At 36.5% G+C, this 23,923-nt stretch overlaps 1 protein-coding gene across 8 annotated transcripts in view; it reads right to left on the minus strand.

The window, feature by feature from the left end:
• LOC105254874 overlaps positions 1-23,923 on the minus strand; it is an 82,331-nt gene that overhangs the window by 18,307 nt on the left and 40,101 nt on the right. For 4 of the 8 annotated variants that reach the window (XM_025406604.1, XM_025406602.1, XM_025406606.1 and 1 more), the window contains 7 exons: positions 15,444-15,487; positions 14,079-14,166; positions 11,029-11,037; positions 8,059-8,133; positions 5,270-5,489; positions 3,237-3,357; positions 317-423 (listed from right to left, as the gene is read on the minus strand). In XM_025406604.1, the coding sequence (XP_025262389.1) occupies positions 317-423; positions 3,237-3,357; positions 5,270-5,489; positions 8,059-8,133; positions 11,029-11,037; positions 14,079-14,166; positions 15,444-15,487 (664 nt within the window). The remainder of the gene's footprint in view (positions 1-316; positions 424-3,236; positions 3,358-5,269; positions 5,490-8,058; positions 8,134-11,028; positions 11,038-14,078; positions 14,167-15,443; positions 15,488-23,923) is intronic. The other 4 variants (XM_025406605.1, XM_025406608.1, XM_025406603.1 and 1 more) reach the window with 3 other exon arrangements.

The following is a 23,923-nucleotide window of genomic DNA, read 5'->3' on the forward strand; positions in this document are numbered from 1 at the left end:
AACACAGCCACGCGCGGTAGCCATCAAGAGCCAAGTGTCATTATCGCCAGATCTGACGATGCAAGGTACATATTAACGATAATAACGATAAGAAGGAGAGAATATTAAGGTGTAAAATTGTGTGCGTACACGCATTAAATATAAGTATACGATATATATGTACGGGGATATACACAAGGGTGACTCGTAGACGAAAGAATACGTAGGCATAACGCAGCACATATATCGGGGCGAGCACCGATACCGATGCTCGCTCGTCGCACGAGGTGCACAAAGACCAAGTTTAGGAGTCGGCGAGCACGAGCTGCCCACAAACCTGTAATAGCGATCTTCGCCGACCACTTGCTGGTACCGTCCAAAACTGATTGCTCCACTGCCATCATGTGACCCGAGTGCGCCTTTTCGTCGACCCCGAAGACTGACCTAAACTCCGACGAGACTCTCTTTCACATAAGCTGTGCCAGCGGCCGCGATCTCGTCTTATCTGTCTCTCTCGCATCGTGGATTCTCGTCGTTCTTCCGAGATAATCTTTTGTCGCGAAATAGCTTGCCCGTCGCGAGGTAGCTTCGTGAAACTGCCTTCGTCACGAGACATTCTCAAAGGAAGATTATCTCGGTCGCGAAATATTTTATTTCAGTAATGTTGCAAAAAAAAAAAGGAAGACAATAAAAAGACGATGCGACAAGCGAAATTGAAATTGACGCGTTTATTTAGCTATTCTTTTCCAATTTCGTAAAAACCGTACGCTCATTTTAGCGATTCGAAACGTTGAACGTATGCGTACGGTTTAGGAATTCTCTCTATAGGATCAATTGTTTCATGCCGTCGATTGTTCTTGCTGAATTTTTTTCCTATTTCGCGAGCGCAGAGGCTAAACGACGAGAATCGAGCATAACTGCAGCGGCAATTAAGTCGGAAATTTTAAGTGGAAATTTTTGGAATGCACTGGACAAGCGGTTGTCTCTAATTAAAGCGACATCGATCAAGCCGCTAACGAGAACGTTGATTGCCCGATAGTACGGCCCGATAGTATCGGCGTTCGATGAGCAGTGCTATATCCACGAAATACGGACAGGAACGGATTGTCGCGATTAGCATGCGTCCATCAGAGAAGACGAGATCGGGCCAGGTAATGGTGACGATTTCGCGCTTTAGCTTTGCTTACTCTTCGTTACATATTACTCCGTCTATTACAACCGTCGCCACTGCATCGCTATTGTCTCTGCATGTCTCTTTTAATGACGGATTATATTCCTGTCGTCGAACAGGCGGACAGCCTTTAATTGACAACTAATTATTGTCGCCTGAGATATTAAGTTAATTATAATTTTCAATAATATGTATAATTATCGCGAGCGTAGCATTTCGCGATGTATAGAATATATTTCTTGCAAAAGCGACTCGAGTGCTTTTCCTGAAGCGTGTGATAATGAATGTTGCAGCTGTTCCACTAATTTCGCACGTACTAATTACAGTAGAAGCGCAAAATTACGGTAATACTCAGCGTAAGCGAAGATATCAATGTGCATTAATATCTGCAAATATTAATGCGCACTGATTAATTCATACGTTTACTGACGAAAGCGTATTAAAGTGTATCACCTTTGCTAAGTTCGTCAGAGAAAATTATATCAACGTATTAATTGAAAATGATTTGCAAAAATTATCGATGTGCATATGCAACGGAGCAATTAACTACTTCACAATTAATCTCGTCAATTGCGTAAATACATTTTCCAATTATATGTACACCGAAAAAGAGGCATATTTCCATAATATGCTAACGTGCGACTAATTGAACAAGTATCGATCGATTGGTTTATCGCTACGATTATTCGGTCTTTCATAATGCAGATCGCACGAGCGAGATTAATTAACGTTGATATTCATTAATATCGTCTGCCTGCCGAGTTGACTTTTACGAAACTGTACCTACCTCCTACAGAGTTTCTCGTAGCATCGATATTTATAATCGTGTGATAAGCCGATACGGATAATAAGATCGAAATGCAGCGCGAGAGGTTGAAATGTCCGGAATCGCTCGACGCTTTAATTAATTACGAGCGACGGCAGATATGCGACAGATTGACATAAGATACGCAAATGTGATTAGATTGTGTTATTACGGCAATACCGCGTGCCTAAGCCGCTTATGTGTTGTCCATTTATCATTTATTATACAAATCGCCTGAAAACACATACGATCCGCTTGATATCGAATCGTAAACAGATCAAAATTATCTCTATCGTGTAAACATATTTATATCTACTTAATTTATCGAATTATCGCGGAATGTTGAATAATGTGAGATTTTTACTTCTTTCGCGTCTTACGGATTGAAATTAGAAAATGATATATTAAATATAACACGTAAATGTCAATGTCAATTATTGAGCGGAAATAATATTAATTTGTGGGATTATTTAGCTTCCCGACAATTTATTCGATTGAACATATCTACAAATTAATATCTGAATATAATCTAACTTGTTTGGGCATATAGATTCTAGCTTTTGCGATTGAATAGAAAGATAATTGATCATAGATGATAGATTTTCAATAATGATATGCATTATGTGCGAAGTCCTAAAATAAATACACTGTACCAACAAAGATAACAGAATACATACTTCGAAGTTTACAGCGTGAATCGTGTTTGCCATTTATCGTAAAGCATTGTCCACGTGGGTTTACACACTATGCTATTCAGAAGTTGTTGCATCATGACACTATAATAATCGCGCAAGCAACGTTTATAGGGCATTTAACAATTTGTGATGTTTGAGATCGTGTATAATAGATCCGGCTCGGTAGCGGTAATTTATTCACGAAATCCCTTACAATCTCATCTCACGCAAAGCGGAAACGAGTTCCGAGTGGAAAGAAACTTGAAGCTTCGAAAGCTTCAATAACGGCGACTAATTAATTCCGCAAAATGACGTTTGATTCACTTTTAAAAGTGTTACCGTTTTCGCAGACGACATTAAATAGTTTTCCTTTACAAGATACATATATATAATTTCTTTCGAAACTGACAATGAACTTTTTAATCGAGCAGCGAGCAGTGGCGACCGGTGAATCGCGTCGCGATCGATCTACATCGATCAACGTTATTGTTCGTCCTCGAACTGCCATCGATCGACAGTACGGTTTTCGTTGCTTTGCATCAATTTCCATGGCTGCGACAAAAGAAGAGAAGAAAAAGAAGCGAGCGTAATGTAAGCGGAAACTCACCGAATCAGTTCGAAGATCTCCGGTTTTTCCCGTTCTCGTTGCTTCATTCTCTCCTTCATCGCTGTAATTATGCTAATCGCCTTATCCTCAGCTCCGTGCTTGGAGCTTTTCTCAGCCGCTCCTATAAAAACGAATAGAATAGTAAAGCATTAATATATTCGGGAGGTTCTCTCGCATATGTTTGCATATATGTAATTAGTTGACTGCATTATTAACAGTTCAACAAAATTATTGATTAATTATTTACATACAATTATTTATTGTAAATTAATTTACCTCGACATGAATGTATATGTATTATCGTCAACATTGATAAAACGATTTATTTCTGATAAAAAGAAAAATGTATTTAACATGCAAATGAAATTTATTTTATATATATGCATTTTATGGACGTATTTTTATATAAAGCTTACAAATAAACACGTTTGCATTCGGGCTTTTCCCGAGAGAGAATTCTATACAAAAATCGTGCGATTCATCATCGATATATAATTGCGTAATACTAACATTTTCGTACTCCGGTATCGCCTGAATAAAGCGCTAATAACACAACGTCGCATGTATAACAATGGGGGTATTGCATTTCGTAAAATTATATACAAACTTGAAAACATGCATCGCAAATCGTGATAGATGGCTATGCATTTTGCGCGTTGTATAATAGTCGAGTCAATTTTGATGACATGTAATCGTTGGACATCAGATATGTTAGATGCAAGAATGATAGCGAATGATAACGAAATATTTTGCATGCGATCCGATACATGTAATGATTGATCGCGTTTCGAATTCTATGCGAACGCGAATCTTTCGTACCCGATGACATAGATTTCAATTAAACGAACTGAAAAATCTTGTAGCGAGTCGAAAACCGGTTAAAGAAGAAGGAAAAGAAATCTTGAAGACGTAACGTAAAATTCTTGCTACAAATTGCAATAGGTGAAGGGAAAATTACGTAATCGCAAACGGAATTATAAAGCAAAGGAAAGCGTCGTGCGATGAATCGAAGATAGAGAGACCGTAAATTAATCGTGGACTGTCCGATCGAAGGGAGAAATTTTATCGGATACATGATGGAAATCATTAGTTTCGAAACCTCATCACAAATCAATGGCGAATGGTGTCGTGACGAAAGAATATGTATATAGGAAACTGCGAAGATCCCGTTGAGCTCAAATTGAAAGTGTAACGGATAACGACATTACATGTCGTTATTTCTCGATTTTTCCAGGTAATGAAAATTGGTTCGTAAAATTCGCGTTGCATTATCGATTCATCTAGCGAATCAAAACGCAAAATGGCTTCTTGCGCGTTCATAAAAGTTATTTTTCCGCACGAAACAATTTAATTTATGAAATTCAATTGCACGGTTTAACAATGGCCCGATTATTCCGTCGTATGAATCGATTTTACGACACGGGGATAATATCCGTTTATTGACAAGACGACGGAAATAGAATGACTACAAGATGCAACGGACTTGAAATCGGAGTGTCTTACGGAACAAATTAAGTATTAATTCACATCGAAGTAGTGACGACGAAGGAAGAGGAAAATAGAATCGAATGTATGTCTGTTGAAATTTATTCATTCGCACTAATCTCTTTCTAACGAAACCGCAAAGCCTTTCTCGACCTCTTTTGGCTCTTGTTCGTTCGCCAAAGGTTTTACTGCATACTTGTTAATGAGAGACTTAATAAGACTAGATTCGAAACTCTTAATTACGGTTACTTATTGTCCAGTAAGGAAAGCCTTTGTGACCTCGAAGTCTTCTAAATACATTTGTAACTTGTCTGTGGAGGGAGATATCGCTTTAATCTCGTCAACGAGATTTTGATTAATTAATGATATTAATTTATTTGATACTCTTCCGAAATTTAATCATTTCATACGAGTATAGCAAGTCTCGATTAAACAATTAAAACGCGAAACGAAATATATCATTGATTCAATACATCTTTATAATAATAATCATTTATAGTTATGCGCTTGGAGGCTAACTTACAAAAATAAAGGCTGATATTACTTACTCTGCAAGCAATCGGCGTTCAGGAGGTCCTTGCACTTTTCGTGACATTTAACACCGCACTCCATACATCGCACTCCCTGTCGAGCGATGCCCCAGAGAAGACCCTCGCACTCGTAGCAGTAGGTCGGCGATGTGGCAGTCCAGGTGACAAAATTGTGAGGAGTAGTCGACGATATGGGATAGATCATCGCCTGCAGGGTTTTCTTGTACACGTGCATCTTCTGCGGATGTATCATCGCGATTGTATCGCCGATAAGTCGAAAATGAGCATTCGATAAAAGGAGAGAGATAGGAAAGGTGATAAAGGAATATGGATAAGCGGTTTACGCAAATATTTGTTTTTCTACTTTGGTCTCCTGCTCGCATAAACGTTAACATATCACGACCTTCGAGAGAACGAAACGCTGGACGATTCGCTGGACATTATCGTGAATTGTTAATCCTTTGGAAAAATAAATGTCACCTTTGACACTTAAAAAATCTTGGTCCCCAATATTAATGTAACGAATAAAATACGTTTTATGTCATTTATCAAATTTTCCGATATTATTCCGGCGACATCTATTGTAACTTGAAAAGAAATTGAACACTGTGAGCTCCCGATATTCAAAGAGCAATACATGATAAAGTGAGCATGTCACGGCTGCTGACATACTATAACATTCTATTACCTCGTGCATGAAAAATTAATCGAACAACCGTATGAGAGATACATTAGATTATATCAGGAACTATATCTCAGCAATGCTATTTTTAGTTGAAAAATGAGATCGTTTTATTCTGACCTTTTAAGAAAATTGCTTTCTCAATTTATTGTTTATTTCGCATTACTTTTATCGATCTTCAATGCGCGTTAATTTGTATGAGGTATCTAGATCCACTCGCTTTAATTTAAAATTTGCATTTTAAATTGTAAGCAGAATACCGAAGGATTAGCATTCATTCTTGTCCAAGCGGTTTCTTGCGTAAAAACTACCTCTCATGAATTTAATTATTAATCGGGGATCTTTGTGCCTTTGATTCCTAGTTATATAATCATGTGCACGTAAACCATATTGCAGTACATAAGTTTCAGGAAGGAACCCGTATGAAGGTCTAATGGAAGCGGAGAGATTGTTTTGAGGTTCCTGTTTGTGCAACTCGAAATCAAGAACAATGATTCTCATTGTTCGGCTTCTGATTTTCGAGAGCATTTCTTTTAAAAACGATTTTTTCTTTCTTTTCCGGACTTCTTCTTTTTTCCATGCTTGAAATAAGGATTATCTAAGAGATTTTCACAAACTCATAAAGATAAACTTGTCGATCCTAAAGGGATCATCGACGTTTCGTGTCGGACATCTAAAATTTTCACGCGCCGTTTCTTTTTCTTTCGCGAACATTTTTTTTTTTTTTCATAAAGTCTCGTACGCCGGGAAATTTTATAACAAGCATATTTTCTAGATGTTGTTAAATTATCTAGCAAAAAAGAGAAAGAGAGAGCAAGAGTGTAAAAGCATCGATCCGCTAAAAAGCACTACTTTAGTAACGTGTGAAGCGTGTGGAATGTTCCTTCGATGCATGAATCTTTCAAATATTATCTTGATGTAAAAATCGACATAAATACATAATTAAATTACTTTTCAAAAATTACTCTTCAACGCATTATTTTTCAGAAATACCGCGGAAACGCGATATAAATACTTTCGATCCGAATTTTTGAATGCAATAATAAATCTTATTGCGTTGAAATTGTACAGATTTAATAGCAACAAGAATTTTATTTATGTAATGATATAATTGAATTTCAAATCGCATCGATCTATTTTCTCGAGGTGTTTAAATTATGCATTCGAGATCAGCTTGGATACCGAATATCTTGCCTCAAAATGACCTTGCGCAATAGGACCTCAGATATTCGATATAGGAACATTCAATACGTCACAGAAATCAGAAACTCCTAATACTAATCTAGCTATTTCTCTCTAATTGATATCCTGCGCCGTGATATCTTGTAGACTCCTATAAATGTCCTAAATATATAAATATCCACACGCGTGAGTGTTTCAACCGCTATTTTCACCCAATACATACGTATGCGTGTACTTTCTTGTACATACGTGACGCGTACGCATGTATCATGGTCCTAACCGCTAATGTACCTTACACTAGGTTACTACGTGTTGCTCGAAAATAACATAGTGTGAAAAGGAAGTAAATAGAAATAAGGAGAGAAAGAGCAGAAACATCACTAAATCACACTTACGTGAAAGAAAATAGCGTGGAAATGAGGATAAAATGCAGCATGTTTCGTATGAAAAAAAAAGAAAGAGTCCAATAGTTAAGTCAAGCTCCTTCGGCGCCGGTCTTTCCCGCCGCTATTGAAACTTAAAATTAAATGATGTGCGACCTAACTCTTGCCTGATACCTGTCTCCATATTTCTTCCGATATTACCTCTCGCCATAAATCTCCTTCTAACTAGAAGCTACATCTTTTTACTCTCGCTTTCGGAGCTTTTCCTTTATGCAATCGTTGCTAGGATTCCCGAATGTGTTATAAAAAGTGATGAAACTCTAGAGTTTCGTTTCGTAATGCGATGCATTGCGTACTCGCGAAACAGTTATCTTGAAAAATACCTCTAAGAGAAAGAGCTTAACTACTCCGATTTTTTAAATAATATTTAAATATCGACGGCGCAGCGCGATGATAGCTAATTTTTTATTTTTATAAAATAGACACGTTTCTCTTGATTTATTAAACAGTGACACAGAGTGACGATGATGAAGTACAGTGACTAAAGGGCAAGTCCTTACCAGCTCCTCGTCGTTCAGCGTCGCTCGCGGTACAGCGGACGTAAGACCAGCGTTCCTCTTCGTCGCCGCCATAGTCTGGGAAAAAATAGAGATTAATGTACATGTGATAAAAGAGTAATCTTCCAGTCTCTCTCTATCGCATAGTCAGTTTTCAAGTCCTGGGACTGAGAAACTGAAAGGAAAAGAGAGAAAGAAAGTGAAAGAGAGAGAAAAAGAGATTGAGAGAAAGCGTAGAGTAGATCAAACAAATCGAGAGACATGAAGAAACGGAAAGAAAAAGAAACGCAGGAAAAATACTTCGAAAAGTGTTATTTACAAATAATTTTCAACATCGAGATTAGAACGTGGCTATTTGCGAGATTAAAACAAGAGTGAGTGACACGACGAAAGAACGTTACGTGATGAGAATTATTCAAAAGTAATAACAATTTTTAATCAATCGAGAAGTGTCAGTACATTTTTAAAGAAGCAACTTCACATCGAGATTAAATTGCATCCGCCGTAATAACGTCGTGAAAAGTTGCGAGGTAAAAACAAATCCAAAGCCGAAAAGAAATCCTATATGTAACGTAAGTCCTTGTGACGTAAGAAAAAGCAGTGACATTACATGCCAAATGAAATATCGATGAAATTCAACTTGTATTTACAAGTTTCAATGAAGTATTAGCGTGAGTTTTATGAATATTATATATATATATATATATATATATATATATATATACTATATATATACACATATCGAACCCTTATGAGAGAGAAAGAGAACCGTGCTAAGAGATTGTATTGCAAATGTTAAAGGAGATGCTTTCTTTAGATATTTTATATTTAATCCAGAGTCTCTTATGCAATCGCTTGACATTTATATAACTGGACAAGAGTGCACGTGTTTCTGAAATGTATTACAAATTTGATGCTAACTACTAGTTACTGACAGCACGTTTGAGCATATTTTAACAAATATCAAAGAGCACATGCGAAATGTTCGCGCTCGTGCACAAATGTTTATAAATTTAATATATTATCCTCATGATTATCTTCGCGCAAAGTCGAGTTGAAATTAACGGTCAATAAACAGAGATTGCAAATATTTGAACCGGTGATAAGATTCAACTCGAACAGATTATACGATATTTCGAGACCCAAAACGGAAATTGTATCAGAGGCTAATCAAAGATTAATCCTGTTTAATTAATAAAGTCGAGCACAGTCTCAATGCTACGTAGATTTGCATGTCCGATTTGAAAATGCATATATACATGTAGTGTATTTAATACAAAATCGAAATTAGAATCAAGAGAGCGATAGCGAGAAAAGTTAGGAAAAAAGGCAAGAAATAGGAAACGAATGAAGAGGAAACGCCAGAAGATATGTAAATTAGTTGAAGAGGAATAGTGAAAGATAAGGATAAAAGAAACGAGAGAGAGAGAGAGAGAGAGAGAGAGAGAGAGAGAGAGAGAGAGAGAGAGAGAGAGAGAGCGCTCATAGAGGAATCTCTACGGAGAGGGAATCTAATCTAATTAGCTTATGGTGTCTGATAGGTGTGGTGAGCGATAGGATTTGTGGTTAGCATAGATTTCAATTAAGATATTATGTACACCGTACCCCGCGAACCGTGCACGCCCCATTGTTTCGTTTCGATAATCAAGCATTAATTCCGCGCATGCTAATCTCGCTTTTATCGGTCATAACTGACATATGTTGTTATGCACATTGTTTTTCTAATATATTTTTTTATTCGAGTAAGAAATTGCTGCAAGATTGCACGGGGGTACCATAGTAATTTAATTTTATTTCTTTCGAGAGACCTGCGCGCGATATCATTTTGTTTTAAATGGCATTGTATTTATCTTCGCTTCGTTTTTCGTGTTTATTTTCACCACGAAAAATAAGCGAATAAAATAAACGAGAAAAACGGAAAAAATATTGCCGATCGAACCAAAGCTGCTGTTAAAATTAATTGCTTCTAAATATCATTATCAAAATTATTCACTTGATTATATGATATTTTCATAACTATTCATAATACATGCACCTACGACTATCAGAACATTTATTCATAATTAAAGTGAGTAATTCCGCAGATGAAAGAGACTATAATAAAATGAGGCAAAATTATTTCACGACACTAATTGCTTTTATCAAAAAGATTAGCAACTATCGAATGATCGTAGATTAAATTTAAATGCACGTGAGAAAGAAAGAAGAGAGAAAGAAAGAGAAAGAGAGAGAGAAAGAGAGAGAGAGTGAGAGCGGGAGAGGGTGATGAATTATCCAAAAGCTCCTTTAAATTGAAAATAGATTGCTAATTTATTTGCTTAATTTTTCTAATGGTTTTCTTATCAAATGTGTGATTATACATTCGCATGCAAAACATTAAGTTACAGATAAGCCATTAAAAAAGCACGGTAACAATGCGTTTCGTTGAAGTGCAAACATTTCTCGTTTCTAATTATACAAATCAAAATATCACCCATCAGTTCATTTAACGAGTCGCTGGAGATTTGACATGTTTTTCTCGCAATCGATATTTCATCCGCGGAAAATAAAATAGCACGCTTCGCGGAATGGTAAAATTACTTTGACCTCTGTTTACTAATGAATATATACCTAACAGAATCGTATCAAATTAGAGATGCAATCAAGATATCGTTGACCTTACCCTCGAGAAGAACGCGACTTTCAACGACTCGCAAGTAGGGAAGCATATAATGAATCATCAGCAGAAAAAGAATGTAATGTCGGAAATGGAATATGAAAAAGAAAATAAAAAGTTATAAAAAAGAGAGGGAGAGACAGAGCAAGAATAATCAAGACAAGAATATAAATCGTAAAACGGATGGAAAAAATGTAAATTAAAAAAATATGTTATAACATACATGAGCTATAGTAATAAAGACGAATCAAAAATCTACATGCAAACGTTCGAACAACCTTCTAACTGACTTGGCTAACGAGGCATTTAATTAGTACCTTCAAGACCTGGAGGTAGAGTTTTTGAGATTTTTTGAGAGGTTTTTTTCAGTGAGTGGTTTTGGTTTTTTCAGGTGTTCAGGTGGATACAACAATGGGCGCCACAGAGAACAAACAAAGAAAATAGCATTATATGCCGGTTAGTACGTGTACCACTTGCAATTCTTTTTTTCTTCTTTAATTATGATATATAATATTTTAAAAATTAGGCACAAGAGAGGCACAGAAACAATGTTCGACGTAATTAGAACTGATCCATCACAGAGAGAAACACATATAGTTAATTAGATAATAGAAAAATATAAAAAATAAGTTTACGTTTCTTTTTTAAAAACGATATTATATTTAAAAAAAGAATTAATTAATTAAGAATTTACGTATATTGATAATGTATATTTTAGAAGTTTATATGTCTCTCTCCATGATGAATTTAAACGGTCAATATTACTGGGCGATAATCGCGTTTTACACGTGGTCGATCAATTTCGTTCGTTCGACATTAATGCTGGTAATGCATGGTTCACTGCTACTTCATTGCAATTTTTCCGTAATATAAACGTTTCGCGATTATAATCCCAGTAATCTTTTCGCACTTTCCGCGTACTGCCTGGACAATTTTATTCACGACATGATATCACATAAAATATATTTTACGCGTCGCGAGATTTTAGGATTTAAGATTATATGTGAGAGATACACAACAATTATATATATATATATAAACTGTTAACATTAAACGGGGAGACAAACATACAGAAGACAGACATCGGATTCCAGGATCTAAAAAGAGATTAAAGATTTTATTCGGGATGCGGAGTACAATGCTACTTTCACGGGAAAGAATAGGAATGGTAAATCTTCTAACATAAAGTTCGTGTAATTTGTAGAAAAATACAATTACAGTACTTATGCAAAACCCCGATTTTCAAAGTAAAATTTAAATTTAAATGGGTCAATCGAAAAATCTAATTTTCTATTATTCAACTTTTGATCTGATGAGATTACGTTTAGTCTGCCAATAATGTATCTCGCTCCCTTAGTATTAAATTAAATCGCGACACATTTATCCCCACTGAGCGCTTTTCTCCGGAGCACGATCGATAAACTACTTAAGAATTTCATTTAAAGCATCACGCACTAGTTGTACACGCGAGCTCTTAGCTTGCAATGGCATCCTTGCGTGTGTATGTGTGTGACGTAGGCAAAACATTTTTATTATCGTTTTCAGAACACGCGCGTCATCATACATATAATAATTGAGTTGAGAGAGAGAGAGAGAGAGAGAAACAGAAAAATATGCAAGGATATGTCCGCATTTTATAAACTCGGTCTCTCTCAATGTTTTATTTTTCTTTCTTCCCGTAAGTCAAACTCAATTTCTTTAACCGCTTTTTATTGAATCGCCGGCCGAAATAAGCAAACGCGGAAGGCGATTTACTTAAAAGGATTCGCGACCATTTGTCTCTTTTCTGCACATTGTCTATACGACAAGCGGAACAGATCATCGCAGTATATGGGCGACTGATTCGAATTTCAAATCGCGAGTTTCCTAGTATTTTCGATCGATCCATCGGAGATAAAAGCACCGCTCGAAAACCGATTGCATCATTGAATTCAACTTTTGCAGCAGAATGTTCTCGCCGATTGCATAACGATCATTTACGCGATTATATACAATATTTGCGAAATATCGTAATAATAAAATTTCAATATTCGCGTTTAGTAAATTTTGATCGATGTGCTTTATTCATTTATTTATTCAATATTTAAATATTTAGGGGAGATAAAGAAAGACAGAGAAAAATATTAATAAATAGATATAACCATGTTTTTTTCAATAGATAAAATGTCGAGTCTTTTTTTTTATGGGAATTTAAAGGAAAGAGGAAACTACACGAGAGGAGATATTTCGTAAGATTCGATCGTTGGCGCTTTGCGATGGTTTCTGATAAAATTAGCAATTTGATTCGTCGCAGAAAACGACGATAACACTGAAACGTAAAACACGCAATTAGGTTACGACGAGGTACACGTTTGTTGGACTGCATCGGAGGATATTTCGCTTTATCTTGAAGTACGATAAAAAGAATATTTCTCATAACTTGAATGTTGCTTACATTTTCTTCGGTTTTATGGCAAATCTCCTCAGATGCGTCGTACGATACACAGAGTTAGGTCTCGCGACGAAAGTATTTCAGATCGCCGTCGTCGTCTCGCAAGATAAAATTATAAAAAAAAGCTATGATTGTTTTGGGAATATGAGGAGATATGAGTAGACCGTTATATTTTTATCGAATTAATCACGATCGAGATAACAATTTAATTATAATTTCTCACCGAATTATTAATGTATCTACGAAAAAAACGTAGATAAACACAAAGTATAATTTTTTAATCCTCCCTTGAATAAACTCGATGAAAAATTAATTATCTATATATAATTATATAATATATATAAAATTCGATACATTATGAAAATAATTTACAGAAATTTCCACATGTCGGTTGTATTAGCCAACATTACTAATTTATATACTGCCGTTCAGTGAATTTTCACGTATCTCATGTAAGCACCGTTGCCAAAAATGCACACGCTGCACATATCACGGTAATTAATTCTGGCTCTGTTTTACTCTGCAAATGCGGAATACAGAATCACAAAACGCACAGAGCGACGCGTTAATATTTTGAGAGAGATCTACGCATAACCGGGAGATGGCCTCGAGCTAGTTGAGCGAATTAATTAAATTCAACCGGCCGCATAATCATCGCGGAGATCGAGAAAGGTCAGGGTGCAAAAAAGATCACGTTTGAAATGATATCTTGATAATCACGGGGACAAGAAAAATGATAACGACGACGACGACAACGACGACGACGATAATACTGACAACAACGAAAACGTCGGATTGATAATTATTTCCGACGAATATATGTACGGACGGTCCAGGCAATGTACATATATGTATGTGTGTACACGGTGTACTTATGTATATATACGCGGAGAGACAATGACGGAATGTGGTGTTAATGGGCAATCGGTTACCTACCAGCTCGGAAACCAATGGTATCGACTTCCGGCGCGGTCGAATGTCCGGCATACTGTCGATGGTGCTGTAGAAATTGTCTCTCGGATGTCTGGAACAAAAAAGATTTCGAAAATTACGTCAGCATCGGACCCGCGATCACGTTCATCTTTTTTACTCCAACAGTTTGCGCTAAAATTTTGTGGCCTTATATTTTTTTATCATTATATTCATACTTATTATCATATCGTTTAATATTTATTACGTAATGTTACTTGAAATATTCATTAGAATGAATATAATCTTTCGGCTGTAAGACATAATATGAATTTTTTGAATAACTTTAAAAATTAAGTGGAAACTGGAATGTTTGGATAGTGTAATATCGGGAAAAAAATCAATAAAGCCTTTGCAAGTCAAGCCTGAGATTAATACCGCGTAGATTGAAAATAGACTAAACTTTCGATTCAGACTGTAGGTTTAAGTTAGTCATACTTCTAAGGAAAATTTTCACGCGCGATTCAAGATGTTTGAAAATCCGTTGGCAACGCGATGGAAATTTGTGCTTGTTAGAAAGTTTTCAGGAAATCCAAGTTTTCGCAAGTCTAAATCTCTGCTTCGGCAATCTATTATAAATATAAAATCATCTTTGAAATTTTATCGAGGCTTTTGATTCCTCATTGTATTCGTGTGCGAAATAAAACCACGTCTTAAAATCAGAACAAGCTGTAAAATTATTGGTCAATATGAGGGTAAAATTTATAATATTTGATCCTCATTATGTAAAGATTCATTAAAAATAACATATCGAATATCTTTGTCCATTTTAATAAATGAATATTGTTACGTCATAAAAATTTTGATTTGAAAAAAAGATGCAATGAAATATAATAAGCATCTATGATCTCTCAAAATTTAAGAAATGCCACTCATAGAGTCTTTCTTAAATTCGAAGTAATAAAAAGTCGCAAGATGTACTGTTATTCGTGCGATCGAAATAAAAAATTGTCGATATATACGTAATATGAATAATGGAAGAAGTTTTCCATTTGACATTTAAAAAGAATGATTGAAATATTATTTCTTTAAAGAATACAGATATATTTCCGATATTTCTCCACTTATTGAAACACTTGAAAAAAAAGACTTGTTTTTAATAATAATTTTAACATATTCAGCAAAAAATATGTACTCTATTTAAATTATCCTATATTTGTACGTTTATGTGTTAAAAAAATTAAATTATAAATTGCCCTTAAAATTAATATAGAATTTGTGTACATGTTTTATATATAATGAAATTAATGTAAGTCTCTCCAAAAATATATGTAAATTTTAATTAAAACCATGAAGAGATTAATTATAAAATTAACATCATAATGCGCTTACCCGTTCGCTCGTCCACCGGATTCGCCACCCGGGCCACTGCCGTTCTAACAAACAAAAAAACAAGTTTATTAAAAACAAGCTTAGTAACAGTTTGAAAAACGAAATGGAGAGCGCGCGATATGCCACTCGTGCGAACGCAACGTGGCGCGCAGGATTCTGCTTTATTTTCGCACAATTACACAGTCTTGGAGAGAAGACGCACGGCCACGGAACGACGCGAGGAAGACGAGGAGCGAGAGCAAAACGACGACGCGAATACACGGTTTATATCTCGATCTTGACTGCGGAAATCCCTGTTCTCTTCATACGAAAAGCCATATTCTAATAATCTCCCGACTGACTCGATGTTGCAAAACCGCGAGATGAATTTCTCGCTCTAATTTCCGTGGCCGCGCGCACACACACGCACAATGCTCTGCTTTGAGACGTTCTATCATCTAGGAGAGAAATTACGAATGGAACAGGATGAGAGGGGCGTAGAGGAAATCGCCGAGTTACGGGGAGTTTTCAATAGATGCAGAAAGCGAGGGAGAGAAAGCTATTTCTCGCACGCGGTGTTTCCAAAAAACGAAATCTCCTTGATACTTTTTAAAATTACGGAGTTTCTTGGGTCAACCTTTCCTTTATCTCAGCCGCTTGCGTTAGATTAAAATTGGATTCGATTGTTATATTTATTTATATCTCTCCCATCGCACTTACAGTTGCAGTATCCTCTTCGCCCATCTATTGTTCCTCGCAACGCGAGTCTCGCGAACAATAAGCTTCATCGATTGCATCGTCACACGTGATGGTAAACCTATTTTCTTTCTCTCTCCCAATCTAACGTACACATAAACCACCGCTTTCCGTTTAATCCCTTTCTCATTCGCCGGACAGGTCGAACCCATTCTCGTCTCGCTTGTCGTCATTAATCAACCTTCGGCCTGCCGGTCGACCTCGAAGAAGCACAGGCATTTTGTCGTCTGTCAGCCGGCTGGATTCATGGTTCGTTCGAGTCTGTAGTGAACTCGCGATAAATTTTGCCGGACCTGGTCCTCGTGTCACCGAGATTCTCTCTTCCATAGTATTCCTTTTCGCATCAGTATCCATAGAGTTCCTTCTAGTTGGCATTACCCGTGGCCCCCGTCCTGATAACAATTTTTCTCAATAAAAGTTCCGTGTCGATATTAAAGATCTGGACAAGAAAAACTCGAGGATTAATCAATACTTCGAGGTAGAGAGAAAGGGATATATCTGCGCCAGTTGGCATGTTGGATGCTGTTCACGCTTCCATCGTTTTCGAGGATATCTGTCTTCTTTCTATCTTTTCCCTTCTTGTTATTTTGCTCTCCTGCGCTTCTCCTGCTAATCCACATTCGCTGCGGCCGCGCGGTGAAATGGAAGTTTCGGAGATAGAGAGTGTGTAACAGCCCGTATAAATATAATATCACGTACAATACGTCGTAAATTCTGTTACGATAGAGATATAATATAAACTTATCGATAGCATAACAAGTGTAATAAGTATTTAGAGTTAGAGCCGCAGGTATTTTCGTCCCTTAACGCTGTCTTTCTTTCTCTCTTTCTCTCTTACTCTCTCATTCTCTTTCGCTTCTTTTCGCACTCTTTCGCTCATTTTCTCATTCTCAGTCTCTCGAATTACAATTTTTCATTTTCACTTTCGCGCTACTCGCTCGCTGATTCTTTCTCTCCAATTTTCGCGGTCGCTCGTTCTCATTCTCTCTTTCTTCTAAACAGTCTCGCGGAAAGGGTTCTTGTTTCCTCTGTTCTCTTAAAAAGCTTAGACAACACTGGAGTATGACAATTTTCGTTTCATTTTCACATTTAATCACGAAGTGATGGCCTTCGAGAGCGTCTCGTTGAGGGAGGGCGCATAAATAAAGCATGAGATTCAATTCCCATTTTCGCAATACGCTCATATATGAATTTGCATTCGTAATTGCATCGAATGAGAATGCTTTAATTGCTAATAAGGATTATCTTTGGTAGAAATGAAACGATGCGGAAATTCTGCACCGCTAGTTAAAGCGTTATACAATATGACACGCTATAAAAACGGACAAGTATGTAATTGTGAAACCGTAAAACTTCAAATAAGAGGAATTGCGCAAATAATCTCTAACGTTTCGTTAAAATAAAATCTGATTTCATTATCAGCATGAAAAGCCATGTTCCGCATTTGCGGCGTAGAGTGACATTTTCTGCCGGCAGGACGATACGCAGATTAATTATTCATAATATGTATACATATATGAATTTCACTGCGCAACGGATAATTAGAGCTCGGTTAACTCGTAAATTTTGCCGCATAGCGTAATTAGATGCGACATTTCCAATGTTATGCAACGTATTTTTTTTGCTAACATGCGATAATTCATGCGACATCGAGTTAATTTCAACATACGATGAATAAGATATAGAAAAATAAACACATAATATAGGACAGCACGGAGAGAGATGCGCTCGAAGGCGAGGAAGTATACGTATAACTCAATGGTATATGTATCTACACAGAATAGTATCGCTTCGCGAATATAATTCTGAGACAAGCGTTCGCTTAACAATCAAAACTTAATCGCATTGTGTAAATGTATATCCATATGTGTGTGTCTGCGTTATTCGTTACTCTCTAACAAATTTTTCCGTTATCTATTAGGCCTTAACAACGTATTTTCCTTTAATTCGCTTAGACACTAGTCGTCAATTGACGGCGCTATTCGCTAGGTTGAGAAGCCTTAAGAAATCTTCGCTGTACTACATCGATCGATGGAAGGCGGATGCGTTGGCGTCCACCTTCCGTCCTGTTAATGATATGACACTTAATGAAATGATATCGATGATATGCAGGTGCAATTTTAGAATGTCCGCTCGTCGAGACTTTGTGACTCGCGGAATTGAAAGAGGAAATTCAATCGTGTTCGAATGATCCTTTTAGCGGATCCTGTGCGAATATCTCAGCTCCTTTCAGCTGAGGATAGAATCGCGTCGTCTTCATGAACTAGTCTATTTCTTGACATCAAAGAGGATCCGAATCGCGGAATAATTTATGCGAAACTTCGCCGTCGTCTCATCTCGACGAGAAGACACTCACGATAAAGCTCTCGGTGCCGTATTTAGGTAACCCGCGGCCAACAATAAACGTATGCTGTGCGAGATATTTAGGAGAGAGATTCTTTCTCTCTCCACTTTGTGCAAATTGGAGTACGCCGATTAGCCGGAAATTGTTAAATATTTGCTGTTGCAGTAATCTAATCCTCGTTTCGTGTTTCTCCCATCGATTAATTACTTACGAGTTTATTTATACGGTATATTCCAGAAAAAATGTCTACATTTAATACGTGTGATATGTAAATGCGTGACTTGCGCCGATATATTTGCGAAACTTCCGCCGCAATATACGTATCAAACGCGATGATTTACTAGAGATGATAAGACGTTGTGAATTTCGGCAATCTTCGTGTATATGTATAATTTAGACTGTCCTTTAATTCAACGAAAATAAAATATATCACGTGAGAAACGCGATTAAAAAATGCCCTCTCAGTCTTATATAAATTAAATCCAAGTAGCGATTACGGCTATCATTACATTGCGTGAGAGGTATATTATAATAAATTTGCGATAATATTCGTAATAGCTGATAACATAACTTATTTATAAATTCAAGGACAACTCTATAATGGATTATATGTAAATAAAAATACTTATGAGTGTAAAATTACATCCGACTCTCAGAAGAGGAGAATATTGCGAGTCGGTCATAGACGTCGTACGTAAAAAAGATTACGATGAAAGAGTCGCCGGAATAGATTTCCCAAGAGTCTATATTCGGAAATGGAGTTGAATCCGAATGTCATAAAAGTGCGCGAATGTTCGTGATTAATGGAAATGGAAATGGAGTAAATATACGAAAGAGCTAATACGACCTTAGGAAGAAGCGGCTCAAGAAACGACGTCGCTAACATATACATGCGATATGTACATTTTGCATAAAAGTCAATTCTGCATTGCGTCCCAGTATTATATGAAATTGTCACTGAGCTCGCAAGCAAGTGCATCTGCACGCGTAAAAAAAATAAAAACGATGAACGTAAGCGTAAGCTACTAAAACAATATAATTTTACGAAGATTGTCGAAATTCCAAAATTTACTACGATATGTATGAGTACAGCCATGATTTATGAATATGTATATGCGATTATGAATAATTACAGTAATATATTAATGCCTGAAGAAAATAACAGGACGACAGAGTAAACAAGTTGTAAACAAACAAATTATCTGGAGACGAAAAATGAAGATAATATTAATACTATCTGAAGAACATCCTTATCTAGATCTCGAAAGATAAAATCAATCGATAAATCAATCGAATTAGTAACGGATTTATTGAACATATTATCGCATACGTTTCAACGTTGTCCCAAAACTGGGTATGGCCGCAGGTAACCAGAGGCATTTGCCCGTCTGTGTCTGTATATGTGTATGATTTTGTGGTAAGTAACATGGACACCGTGTACATGTGGGTATGCGATTTCTGCGAATGATATGTCAGACTGTGTAGGTGTGACGATAGTAGCATGATGTGCGCCATAATTATGCTAGCAGCCAAGTTGTAGACCCACACCGTGTGGTGAATCTAATCCCACGTTCGCCTAATCATCCCACAGCTCACCGCGATTTATCTTGAACTTCCGTTTCCGTACGTGAATGTACATATAGTAATACTCCCGATACATATTCTCCCGTCGTAAATTATGATTATACACAATACGTATCCGTTTGCATCCGTAAGCACCTTTATTGTTACGTCGATAATCTTAATTACGGGATATGTATTTGCCCTACCGTCTTTGAATAGGGCGGCATATCTGAACACATAAGACATACAAATATTTTACGAGAGGAAACTAGAAAGATCGATTTTATACAAATCTCGAATTTCTTTCACGTTTGATAACTCTTTTATTATATTGACAATCGTTGTACCGCAGTTCGAAAGACATCTATCTTGCGTTTGTACGACAGATTTCTTACGCCCCGCGTCAGGCGTTTAATGTTCTGTCTAATTTTAGCGTGTTTACGTTCTCATCAGTATTCTGATAATCGTTCACGGATGGTTGCTTACAATGAATCACAAGGTGCCGAATAAATGGGGAATACGATTAGTCGTCAGACATGAGTCTAGTCATTCTATCTTAAGCCTGGCGACGTTGGCAGATAAGTGTGGAATAATCTGTGTGACTTGATTAATTCGAGAGGACGACTTGAATCCTAATCGAAATCACAATCATCTATATCTTTCAAATGAAATGAATCATTTAATTACTGAACGAACAAAATTAAATTCTCGATATTTTTAATAAATTGCGCTCTTCCATATCTATCAAGATGCAATTTCGAATCCGATTTCTATAATTGAGATGTATATAATGTGCATATATCAAGGAATTTACATCATACAGTTTCAATCCTTTCGACATATACATTAAATAATGCGGCTCTTATGCGGTATATTAGGACTTGAGTTCGACGTGACTAATGGATTAACTAAGTTGAATGCGCTCTGCACGCGACTTCCAGTAACTTCAGTTATGGAGATGCTGAATGCGCTAAAGTTACGCACGATCTTATTACAGTCTCGCAACAATAGGGGAAGATATTTAATAAATCACGACGAGACTGAAACGTCAACAGGATATTTGTTAATGTCATTCAATTGCACTCGCAATTTTTATTTGTTTTTCCATACTTTCCTCCAGGAACACTTCGCACACTTCGTCTGTGCAAGGGTATTTTGCCTCAAGGGTTTTTTGCATAAATATATATATATATATATATATATATATATATATATATATATATGCGTGGCGTGGTTTTTCACGCTATTTCACGAAATATATTCCGCCAAATTACCATCTTTACGAGCCGCGTATTTATTTTCTCAAAGAACTAACCCAGATGCGACCTCTCCAACATATGTCATGCCATTTTTTACTTTATCCCGACACTGCGTATATATCATCTGTCAACTTTTCCTCTTTTCTTCCTTTCCGTAAAGGAGACCGTTTAGAACGCTCCACTATCCTCGAACAATTTTTTTGTTCGTTATCGGAGTGTCTTTCAGTGAAATAGGATAATGGATTTTAATTGCATCTTGACGAACTTCGTTACGTTTCACGAGTAGCTATGAACGTAAACTTTTGCACCATTAAATATAAAATAAAAATCTATTGAGGTATGATTAAATTATTCTCTAACTTTGCAATTCAAGAACTTTCTGATAACGATATGCGCATACTCTCTTATCTGACAGTTTTTTAAAAGAATCATCTTAAAATTGAACGTGTCGCGCGTGTAAGCCAAGTATTGGAAGGGGGTAGGGATCCATGTAATCGATCATTCTATTATTCCGCGCAATTCCCCTATAGCGAATCGTGCTAGGTGGCATTGTCGATATATCGAAAAACTGACAAGTTTGCGCCTGGCTGAATTGCCAGACAAATCAATTAAAATTAATCCACGCTGTCAACTGCACAACGAAAAAAATACAGAAAAAGGAATGCTGATGGAAAACCGATTAAAAATCATCAAAAATCATAGTTAAAAAAAAAACAAATATCGAATGAATGTTTTATATCATGAACTCTAGTGCAAAAAAATATTCAAAAATGACTCTCTCATTTTCTCGTTATCAAATGTTGACACAAAATTCTATTAAATGTTATTCACGTCTGACAACTAATTTTTTCACTATCTCGATTTTTCATTTTCATGAATGTTCACTATATCATTCGTTTAATGTCACGTTTGATATCTTATTAATCCCTGTGATATCTTATTATACGTTAAAAAGAAACGAATAGGATTTTTTTTTAATGTGAGCGTGTGAGATGCTATGAGCTACGTTCATTTCCCATCACGAATCTTTATTCCCTTTGTCCCAATTATCACACAAAAGTTTATATACTACGTTTTTCATTTCCCCTCCGGAAAAACACACGACTAAACATTTCGTTATAGTATTAATTGACACAAATCTACCGCATAGGCTAAATTGATATATGTAGATATATACTTTCATGTATATATATACGTGAATTAGGCGTATATGTGTGTGAGATGTGTTGATGGATGTCGAAAGAATGTCGTTACAATGATACACACTATGTATGAGACTATGTGTGTGAGAGAGCCAAGAAAAAATCGGCCTGACGCACCACCGTTCGAGCGAATAACTCGACGAGAAGACGATTACGAGCATGTGTCAGACACTTACAGTGATATATACCACGATAGTATACATATACAGTTATTAATGACAATTATACTATAGGCATTTAGTACGTACTTAACTCGACGCGGACGCGGTAATACTCGCTCCCTTCGCATTACGCTCATATAAAAGTGAGAAACGGTAGAGAATTGGTCTGGTCGTATATTGGCCTCGTATCGCCGTCGATCCTTCGGAGAACTTATAAATTCGACTGACGGGAACTCGACAAAATTCAATCGATCAGCCCTCATCAACAACACTGGGGAGATAATTCGCGACAATTGATTTATTTGCGAGCACGAATTCGTGGCCCGACTGTGTCACGTCAGTCGAATCGTTCGATTATCTCGAAGGCGATTCACATAGAACGTCGAGGAGCCAGTCGTTCGTCCCAGGAAGACTCGCTTCGCTTGGTATAACTCGTCCAATTAAAAATCCCTTATATCGATCGAATCATCCAATTAAAAAGTATCTCTCTCTCTCGCTTCTTGAATACTTCTTTTTCTTTTTCGCTCTCTCTCTCTCTCTCTCTTTCTAACAAAGTTTTATGTTTTCTTTCGAGACGAGCCGTTGCAATTTGTAGGAGTTCGAATTAGATATTAATGAAACATAATGAGAATTTTATTGAAATATTTGTTGACGCGGAATATATCGCGGGATAATCGCAAATTTTAACGAGTGACTTATGCGGTGAACGTGTGAAAAAAACAAATTGTAAAACTATACGATTACACGAGGAAGCATTGATTATCCGTTGCATACAAATTAAATTAAATACCGAATTATAGTTTACGACAAATTTTTAAGAATAAACGGTCGTAAAATTAAAGAGGCGAAAAAAGAATACGAGAACAGCTTGTATGCAGCCACCCTTGTGGCACACAAATTTCACGTTATTTCGCGATAACGCATATGTATCATCAGCAGCCATTAATTAGTAATCTGTCATTCTCTCTTGTCGTTAATAGACACAAGAATGATTAAGGAAGCTATATAATAGAAAGAGATATGGAGGATATCATCCATCATAGCGGTTTGTTCGTATGATTGAAGATGATACTATGCAAAAATGAAATTATGATCGTAATATTTTTTTTCAACATACATTTAACAAATTATAGATGGCCATTTAAATCTCTTTCAAGTGTCGCGGCGGTATATCTGTAACGAAGCTAGGAATAAAGTGAGCGTTTTTTTATTTGAA

Source organism: Camponotus floridanus, unplaced genomic scaffold, assembly GCF_003227725.1.
Source record: "Camponotus floridanus strain SB8 unplaced genomic scaffold, Cflo_v7.5 scaffold15, whole genome shotgun sequence".
Taxonomy (NCBI): Eukaryota; Metazoa; Arthropoda; class Insecta; order Hymenoptera; family Formicidae; genus Camponotus; species Camponotus floridanus.